Here is a 10,487-nt window from a genome sequence, read left to right as displayed (position 1 = left end):
TTTATTTGATCATTTTTTGAAGCACTCAAAGTCCACCTAATGTATTTTTAACAACATTTGTTTGACTTCAATTAAGTTACACTTAAAATTGAAAAAATTTACCATACATATAAGTAGATGTATCTTTTTTTTACATTTTTTTACCTGTAGCTTTTTTGTGGACATTTAATAAAGGTAGGTATGTATGTATCATAATTTATAGTAAACACTGATTAGCCTAGGTATTTTTTTTTTGTATTTTCAAAAGTACAAATACTCGTGTACATTGGGGGAGGGGGGAAACATTCTCCCAACAATGCCCAAAGATTATTTCAGCTATGGGTACAATATCCAAGTCAATGATAAATTCTGGCATAGGTTTATTTTATTTTACGTTTTTTGAAAACATTCAAGAAAGACAAACATTTTTTGGGGAATCTATTGAGAGGCTATTCGACTGATTCCATATTTATTGTAGCTATTGTTTTTATTTATGTATTCATTTAATATTCATTTAAGTCGATTATTGAAAGCGCCGTTAAGTCAATTCCAGCAGCCGCTCAAAAAACATTTAGTTCCAATGTTAATTAAAATGCACTCGGTTAATTAGGCTTCATTAGAGATTATCGTCATGAATTGTAATGCAAATTTTTCACATTGTTCGCTTCACATTTCCCCCTTTTCCATTACCATTACCATTTTCCTTTTCGTTTTTGTTTTTGTTATTGTTTTATTTTACAATCACATTACAATTTAATTCGAATTGAAAAAGGACTTTTTTCGGTATTTATTATTTTATTTCTTGTTTCTTGTTTCAGAGAATACTTTGTTCGTTTTATTTCCAATGGAATTATTTGCCTTTCTGGAATTCTTTGGGTTCTCTTTGTGTTTGTTTTGGCGTTTTAATGGCGCCTTTTTTTCTGAGTTATTCCTTGTGTATTTCAAAGACTTTCCTTGAAATCTAAGATCAAATCTTTGGCTTACTGAACTAACACTCGAAACTGGTTATGTTCCACTATATGCTTTGTTTCACGCTCTTCACTACTCAGCTTATTTGTAGAGATTTTCAACCTTATTCTAGCAGAGTATCTAAATGGGAAAACGACATTAAAAGTATCCACACTTATGCAAAACTTATCTGATTGGCAAACTGATGCGACGGCGACGGCGACTGTGACTGTGATTTACGTTTGATATATCCTCCGATCTGAAACACTTTTATGATGAATACTTTAGTTTTGACACTATTTCTGACTGAGAATCTGTCATAAATGTTTCATCGATTCCTTTTGATGGGCATTAAGAATTCTCTATATACCTATAGGATTCTCTGGCATAATCGTTTGCGATCAAACGAGGTCTCAACATCGCTTTCGCATCGCTTTGCTTTTTCAATATAAAATATCAATATCCATCAAGAGAACGAACGCTTAGCCTAAAGCAGGAACTCCGACTGCATTGTCAGCTGTCGATCGAGCTCCAGCTCCACTCCCACTCGCACTCCCACTCCCATTCCGATGTCGGCGTGCCCTCATCTTCTGGCTATAAGCACAACCGTCTCCAGCGGCATAGCCTGGGCCTGGGCCCGCTCTTATAAGTCCGTGTGCAGCACGGGCGGCTTACAGTTGTTGGTCTCGGCATTGACCACCAGGAGAGTGGCAGGATTGCCGCTGCTGCTGCAGCTGCCGGATGGCGCTGGTAGCTCGGCAGGAACATAATGAACTGCTGGCTGCACAGAGGTCACGGTGTCCGTTCCGGTCGTTGTCGTGGTCGTTGTGGTGGTGGCCATCGGGGCATTGTTGTTTCTCGCTGCAGCCAGAGCAGCCCTTTTCTTGGCCGTGCCACCGGTTTTGGCCCCCTTGTTGCCGCCACCGATGAGCCGCTCCGACTGCCGGCCCTTGCCGAACTTCGGGAAGAAGCTGTTCTCCAGCTGGAGCTGGGCGTTGACATCCTTGCGGGCCGCACAAGTGCAGGCCTTCATGAAACTCTTCTTGAAGTTGTCGCTGAGGAAGGCGTAGAGAATGGGATTCATCGCCGAGTTCGAGTAGCTGAGACAGCCGCAGACCAGGAAGACTGCCAGCTCCAGTCGGGAGGCACCGCACGGATTCGGGACCGAGTTGATTAGGGCCACCTGCGAGATCCAGTGGGGCAGCCAGCACATGATGTACACGGTTATGACGGTCAGCACCAGCTTGGTGACCTTCCTGTGGGAGCGCTTCTTCTCCTTTGACTTGTGCTTGGGCCCCACCGTGTGCAGCTTCCGAATGACCAGGCAGTAGAAGACCAGGATGAAGGTCAGCGGCGTGGCGAAGCCCAGCACCAGGGAGTACAGTATGAATGTGGAGTCCGAGTCCAGGTTCTGGGTGTCGGGCCACTCGATGTTGCAGGTCAGCAGTCCGTTCTCCGCTGGCACGGTGCTGGCGAACAGGATCACCGGCAGCATCAGCAGCACGGAGGTCATCCAGGCGAAGGCCGACACGAGCTTCGACACGAACGGGGTACGGTAGCGGGGCGACGATATCGGATGGCAGACAGCTATATACCGGTCCGCGGACATGATCAGCAGGAAGATCGAGGAGGTGAACGATGTGATGGAGCTGCTCACCATGTACGCCTTGCACATGTAGTCCCCGAAGGACCAGTTGCCCACCTGCATCGTGTAGATAAGGAAGGGAATGCCGATCAGGAAGAACTCGTCGGCTATCGCCAGATTCAAAATGTAGATGTTGGTCACCGTCTGCATCTTGGAGAAACGCATCACCACGTAGATCACGAGGGTGTTGCCAAAGAGACCGACGATGCACACCATTGCGTACAGGATCATCGCGATGAGCTTCAGGATGAAGTTGCTGCTACTGTGGTTGCTGCTTTTGCTGCAGTCGGCGCCCGCATAAAGTCCGCTCCCATTGCGGTACTGGTGGGGCGGCGGCGGCCGTCCAAAGGCAAGTGTTCCATTGAAGTCAACTGCTGCCACCAGATTGCCATTCATGTGCTTGTAGTCTAGCTCCAGTTGCAATTGCTGCTCTAGTTGTTGCAGTTGTTGCTGCTGATGTTGCTGCTGTTGCTGTTGCTGCTGTTGCTGCTTTTGTTGTTGCAGTTGCAGCTGCTGCTGCTGTTGCTGCTGTGTGGTTCCATTTGGCGCCACTGTCAACTGCTCTGTGGGCGTTATTAAGCTCGTTAGTGTCAGCGCTGTCAGCACAAATAACAGAATGGCCCTGCCATGGTCTTGGTTTGGGCCCTGGACATGGCTGTTGTCGCTGTCCACGATGCGGCGGCCACTGCGGTCAGCAGCTGCCCCATTCGGTTTCGAATGTCCTTTCATGTTGGCTTTTGTGCCTGTGGCTGTGCCTGTGCCCGTACACTCCTCCACCAAGGACTCCAAGCCTGGCAATTTCCTATCCCTGCTGCTGCTGGTCGTCAGCCTATTAGTGGAAGCCTGAACCAGCTGAATCGCAAATGTTTTGATATGTTTTCCATACTTTATGAGTGCCACCCGTTGTCACATGGTCCTGTTCCTGTTCCTGTTCCTGTTCCTATTCCAGCTCCTGTTGGTGGCTGTGGTGGGGCTGATGCTGCTGCTGCAATAGTAGAATAGAGAAATGCGAGATTGATTAGTGGCCAGAGCTGGGTGATGGTGATCCCCATATTATTAGCCAGGGATATGGCCTGCCTGCCTGGCTGCCTGTCAGCAGCTGCTCCTAACAAGCAAGCGCATTATTTACCGACAATATTGAGCGGAGGGTATCAGTATTTCATGCAGCCACAGTGCGCCCTCCATACAGTAGATCATCGAGAAGGGAGACGAGTAAAAGAAAGGGCTCTCTTCTGCAGCGTTCCGTCTCTGGGGAGTGGCCTGTAGCGGCTCGGAACCTCATTGTCCCAGGCATTGTCTTCCCAGCAGACAATGCAATCAACTATATGAAATTTTTGCCCGTTTGCTTGTGTTTGCCATCTTTTCTGGTCGCGAGCGCAAAAAACAAATGATTTTCTATCTGGCAAGTGAAAAATGAATGGCAACCGGAGAACGGCAAGGCAAAGGAAAGCAAAAAAGAAAGAGAGCAGGCAACAGGGAATAAGAGAAACACAACAACGATAACAATATTAGCAGCAACAACAAGCAATTAACTTGGCAATAACAAAGCTGAAAGACGAAGAGGGGGGGGGGGGGCAGAGCTCAGTACTCGTACAGCATATGTACATAGACCCAATCTATTTGTTGTGCCAAGAGCAGAAATGAAAAATAATTAAAATGAATTTCAAACTCAACGCAATCCAATCATGGATGTTGGCTGCCAGTGCCAGGAAATGCCAGCGAGCTAAATACTATGTCAAATATCACTGAGAAACATTTATACAAGGCTTGGACTAAAAGAGCTCGATAAATTACACAATATTGCCTTAAATATCGGAGCAGACAATACTATTATTTATGAGATTTTTACATCGACAATAGGTACGAGTACAGTCGTACCTGCCATCGGTAAGCGTGCAATGTGGTCTTCACACCAGGGACACCTTCAATAGTTCCGGCGGTACCTCACCTCTAGGCGGGATATGCCAGCGAGAGCGGGAGGGCAGCGCAAAAGTTTGAACCCAGAAGCAAGCCACAAGACACACTATACTAAACAACCCGACGAAAGCCGTAAACTTCTCGGTCCGCAGCCAGGCAGAAACCTCCGCAGACAGCGACGCCGCCAATAAGAAGTGAAGTCAAGTTTTTCGGCGGCCATAACCGACAAAACTTATTTGCCGAGGACATGCCAAGGCCAAGTGGATGGAAGTCTTGGTAGGTCATGGCGGAAATGGCGTGTGGGTCGGCGGGCACTTTACTCCTCCATAGCGACCACACGCAGATGGAATTTCCTCTGATTAATTAATTGGCGTAATCCCAGTTAGATAAACTGCATGAATTGCCACCAAATTTATGACTCCAAGCAACAGCAACAGCAGCTGTTCCTAACGACCTCTGTCCAGATCGGATTTAAGCTTGAGCCCCACCAACACCCCCACACTCAATTAGGAACAAGGGGGCGCACTTGCTCATACGGCAGCCGCCATCATGATTGCCAGCAATCCGCTGCCCTTTGTACGGCATACACCTTGATTAGTCAGACAGATATCCCGATAATTATGCCAGGACCAGTCGCTGTCTCGGGCCTGCCAGCCAAATGGAGTTCAGTGCCAATACCAGTTTTATCCGCTCCACTGTTGTTCGGCTTCGGGCCTGGACAGACAAGGCTAGCTGGCAATCAGTTGCTCAACCATGTTGCCATTGACGATGACGAGACGACGGCAACTCATATTTGGCTTTGCTCTACCTCCCAAAATCACAATCGAAGGCCATAAAACGCTTGACTACCGACTACCGATCTGGCCGTTCGAGCAGAAGACATGTGCTTTCGGGTTGCCAGCGAAATCCAGAGAGAAGAAGAGGAAAAGATGGCTTTATGCCTGGCTGACTGATGAAACTATAATTGCCACTGCTCGACGGTAACGAGGAAAGATGGTTAGCTTTGCAATACAAAAAATTAAACATAGATATTCATATTTGAATATTGAAATATATGTACCTTTTAGGGCACTTTCTTTGGGAAAGTTTGTTAAATTAAACATCAACTGAATTGAAGAACCTAACGAATTTTTATGGAATGGTTGTTTTTCCGTTGAATTTTGCCTTTTGTTCCCAGCGCCTTTGTTCACCTGAGTACACGCCAAGCACAAACTTTGCACTGCTATCTTTCACACTCATTGGCCAAAGTCATTGTCATGCATAGAGTTTCTGTCCTCATCCCCCTCCTCCTCCTGCTCCTCCTCCTCTCGTTTCAGCTTTGTTCCAATCTTTTCTCTGGCATAAAATTTCACTTCCACGATAATCGCGTGAATAGGTGGTGCTCCCTCTTTCGATCCCTGTTTCACCTTTCACCTTTCAGTTGATTTGTTTTTCCCGAAGTTTGCCTAATTTCATGAATATATCTATGCACTGATTGAATGCAGTCGCTGGATTGCCATTTGGTTAATTAAAAATTATATTCGATCTGCTGTGCAGCCAACCCATGAGCCCATGAGCCCATGAAAAGTACGTAAACGCAAAATCGGCTTATGTCAACCAATTTAATTGGTAAATGCACGAAAATACATACATAGCTCACGTTTCACATTTCCCCAGCAGCATCACAGCAGCCAAATCATATTCCCATTTGGTTATGAGCAAATCAGGCCGATTGGCATTGGCTGCTGGCTAATGCGAATACCCGTCCCCGTCCCCGTACCCGTCGCCGTACCCCTTCCCCGTTGGGTAAGCTTCTAACTTGATTGAATTTCATGGCTGAATGTGATTAAAAGTTGTATTCGATCAATAATCGGAGTTTAAGTCGAAATTTATGAATGATGAATAGTGCTTATTCGGTTATTTTACCTAAACGAATGAATGTTGATTCATTGCCTTTGAGTGGGTCTATTGAGATGCTTTTCTGTATTTATGAACTCAATCTTTCCAGCTCTATTTTTTTCAATAATTAAAACTTTAAATACCTCTTAGCTTACATTATTCTAAGTGTCCTTCAGGGCTATGGTCTGGGCCCCTTCTTTGAGTTAAGTTGCATTTCTTTCAGCCCTTTCGTGCACATCTTAGAGTCATTAATTATGCGGATTATCCTCTCGTTAGCCCTTGATGAGGTTATGTTTCCAGCATGACTGGACATTTATTACAGATCCCACGATTAATGCGTCACTTCCTGTACGGTCTCTGCCCACATTGTTTCTTTTTCTAATTTCTCCTTTTAAGGGGATGGCGAAAAAGGTGTTCCGCCCACCGGATGCCTGGCAAAATATGTTTGCCATAATTTATGTATTTACACTTTGGCCCGTAGGTTCGACCCGATTCTGGATAAATTATGTGCTCATCCGTGCAGTGGCGACATGCTCACGTTTTCCTCTCGACACGTCGCTCGATGCTTGATGGTCGACGCTCGACGGTCGACGCTCGATGGTATATCGTATATGGCAGCATGTGTATGTGGCAACGTCATTGTCGCTTTGTCGCTTTGGCCAGGTCATGATTTATAAATAATTAAATATTTATTTTCGCACATCGTAAATGACGTTGCCACAGCCATCGATGAGGTTTGCCGCGAGGGTCCGCATCTCGCTTGAGACTTTTGGGCCCCCAACCATATGCTCATTAATATTAATAAGGCGACTTTTCCGAGCACGAGTATCAGATGGCCTGCTGTACCCGTGTCTAGTCTCTCTAATCTCAACAGGTGTTTGTGTTGCCTGCTGCCTGCTGCCTTCTGCCACACGTGTCATCCCTGTCTTCGTCTTCGTCCCCGTCGTTGTCCTTACCTGCCACGTAATCAAGTCAAGTGCCACTGCCTCGGCCACATACAGAAAGTTCCATCTGAGCGTGGCCCGAAGCGAAGAGCGTTTGCGTTTAGGCCGAAACTCTCGCTCGAATCCAATTTCCATTATCCAATTTAACGCCGGCATGCGCGCATAAATAAGCCTCTGCGGATAGAGTCCGGGATAGAGACCATCAGGACCAATAGGAATCGGGACAACTTTGCAGGACGATCTCGAGCCAGCGCCCCGCCCTGCCCCGCCCCACAATGGCTCTCCCTGTTATGCAAATCTCAGTGAAAATGAAAAGGGAATAATATCAATCTTCTACTTAGCCAGGCCACAGCAGAATATATTTTATAGGCCCAACCCCGACCCGACCTCATACATCACTTTGTTGAGGCTGACACTGAGGCTGAGACTGAGGCTGCCACAAAATGTTACCCAAAAATGTGTTGCCTTTAAATTTAGTTAAAGTGAAAAATTCCACGAAAATTGTATGACGCAGCTGTCTCGGAGCTGGTTGGGGTGGCTCCCAGAGAGGGATATTGAAAAATATAATTTATTATTTATATTTAAGAAACCAAGAGAGGAGAGGCGAGGCGAGGCGAGGAATGAAAGGCAGCGCAGCAGAGAGCTAAAAGACAAAACCGAAACCAAAAGAGACACAAGCGACAGTTTAGCAAACAAGCAACAACAACAACAGCAAAAACCAAAATAAAGTGAAACAGAGTCGAAGACTAAGAGAAAAGTACAACTCCATGGTGGAAGAGGAGGATTCTTTATTTGGATTGCTGAGAGGTTGCCATTTGCCACGCGCCCTGGAGCATCCATTTCGCAGAATACAGATTTTACAGGTGTCGTGTGTGTGTGTGCGTGTGTTTGAGTGTGTGTGTGTATATGTGGGTAGTCGAAAAAGCTTCACCCCAAATACTATGAAGTTCATAGTATGAAAGCTGGAGAGAAAAGCGATAACTCATTTCCAGGAGTCGAACCTTCAAGTACCCTTTGGTTGAATTTTCGTATAATTCACAAAAAAAATTACCTATCCCTGGGCTTCGACAGGCAAAGCTAAGGACGTTTTATTTGTTTCAGAAATAATATAAATTATTCTACGATCAGTTTGCATCCAACCTCTAAATAAGTTAGCTTAAGGATATAGAGGAGCACTGAGACTTTCAGCCAATAACTATGCTATATTTTCTTTCAGGGCTTTTTCCTCAACATTAAATACCCCAAATACGCATTGCTTTTACAAAGTTGCTGCGAAAAATACAAATAGAAGAACAATGTCGTGATCAACGTTTAAAAGTAAATTTTGTATTACATTTTTCGTGTTTTTTTTTCTGCTTTATTTGTTGCCCTCCATTAAATGGCAACTCTGTTGCGTATCAAAAGGTAAGCGAAGAATTTTTTTGTTATCTCTATAACTTGATTTATGCCCCTTGTGTCGCCGTCGCCGTCGTCGCCGCCGCCGCCGAAAAACCCCCATTAGAGTTTATCGATTATAAACAGTTTTTGGTATGGGATGGGGATGGGGGGAGCAGCTCCGTTTAGGTGCTGTCTATGAAATTTCCTATAGCGGGGGAAAATTGAGGGAAAATGAGCCACGCGCGCTTTCAGCAACATTTAATGTCGGCGTCAACAATGTGTCACGCCCATAGAGGCGCCTGCCTCTCGTTTTAGCCGTATCCCCTCGCCTCTCTAGCATTTAGACAATAAATTAATTTCAGCCACGAAGTGAGAGTATAACAAAAAGAGCAACAGCAAAATCAACTGAAATCAGTGTCTAGACAAAGACAGAGCAACCAAGGAGGAGATGGAAGAGGGAGGGTGTTGGAGATTGCCGCAAAAAGGCGCGTGTTGCATTTCAAGAGAGCTTTGGTGGTAGCCAGCCCAGCCCAGCCCAGACCTAGACCTGGGACTCAGACTGCTTACTGGGTCCCTCATCCACTGCTTTGGGGCTTATTTGCTTGCGGGATTCAGTCTTGATTTTCATATTCATCCTCCTCCTAATGGCCTCCATGGCTCGTGCGTGAGCGGAATTGTGCCACGGAACTAATGGCGGGCACTGGCACACTGTGCCACTGTGCGGTGTGTGCCGCAAAGCACTCAAACAAACGTGAGGCAAAACCACTGACATGCTCGTAATTTAAAATAAATTTCCACTTTAAGAGCCTTGTTCTCGCAATTTATTCTTAAAGAAACGAAAATGAGATGCCGAAATTTGCATAGGAATGACAGCTTAAATCGCATCGCAAATGTATTACTTTACATTCGGCATACAATAAACGAAGAAAATTTCGAGCTTAAAACAAGGAAGAAGGTATTCATTTGAAACTCATCGAAGCATTGAATACTCTGACACACTTTCATGGTAGAAAATTCTGTGCTTCTCTGGCTCTCTGGTTCTCTGCATATGTGGAATGGAATTCCTTCCGTGTTTAAGGGTAAATTCAAATAATGAAATTCAATTCATAGAGTCAAGGAAATAGGAAAATGTAGCAGAGAGGCATTAAAGTGGAAAGAAAAATATTATTTGTACACAATAAAATTGGAATGGAATGTGACATAGAGTCAAGTCATATCCCCACCACCATCGCAGTCCTTTCTTTTTCACCATCACACCCATCGACTTGCTGTAAAAATATGTACAGCAAAGGATTGTTTGACATAAATTTATGGACACGCCGCCTACCCACTCCTCACGCTCCTTGAACATCGACATGCAAAATGGAAAATAGAACATGAAACAGGACGTGATGGTGCGATAAACGGACACTGTCCTGTCCTGTCCTGTCCGCATAAATCGTATCGCAACAAAACATATAAACAGGCCAAAACTGTAGGGCGGACATCGTAAAAAAGCAACGGCCGAAGGAAGAACATGGAATTGGGGAAAAAAGCAGGGGAACAGGGGGAACAGGGGGAACAAACTATAACCAGATATGCAGATCATTGGAATTGTCACAGAAAAACACACACAAAATATGTATTTCCGAACATGACCGAGCCTAACGAAGCAGATAACCAAATTTATGACTACAGAAACCGTCCAAATGTTTGGCTAAGTGAAACATGAGCCCATAAAAATGATGACTGAGCCACAAACTTGCCAAAGAGCCGGATGTTCCGCCCAGCGAGAGTCCATAAATACTCCGAAGTCGAAG

General features: G+C 45.3%; 1 protein-coding gene across 1 annotated transcript in view; it reads right to left on the bottom strand.

Annotated features, from left to right (window-relative positions):
* LOC108153167 (somatostatin receptor type 2) overlaps nt 1-10,487 on the bottom strand; it is a 90,427-nt gene continuing 79,940 nt past the window's right edge. Inside the window, exon 3 of the mRNA XM_033386856.1 lies at nt 1-3,557. Coding sequence (XP_033242747.1) covers nt 1,571-3,301 — 1,731 coding nt within the window. The 5' untranslated portion in view covers nt 3,302-3,557 and the 3' untranslated portion in view covers nt 1-1,570. The remainder of the gene's footprint in view (nt 3,558-10,487) is intronic.

Source organism: Drosophila miranda, chromosome XR, assembly GCF_003369915.1.
Source record: "Drosophila miranda strain MSH22 chromosome XR, D.miranda_PacBio2.1, whole genome shotgun sequence".
NCBI classification, from domain to species: domain Eukaryota; kingdom Metazoa; phylum Arthropoda; class Insecta; order Diptera; family Drosophilidae; genus Drosophila; species Drosophila miranda.
Note: the sequence above shows the minus strand (reverse complement) of the source record. Positions and strands in the feature narration are given on the sequence as shown.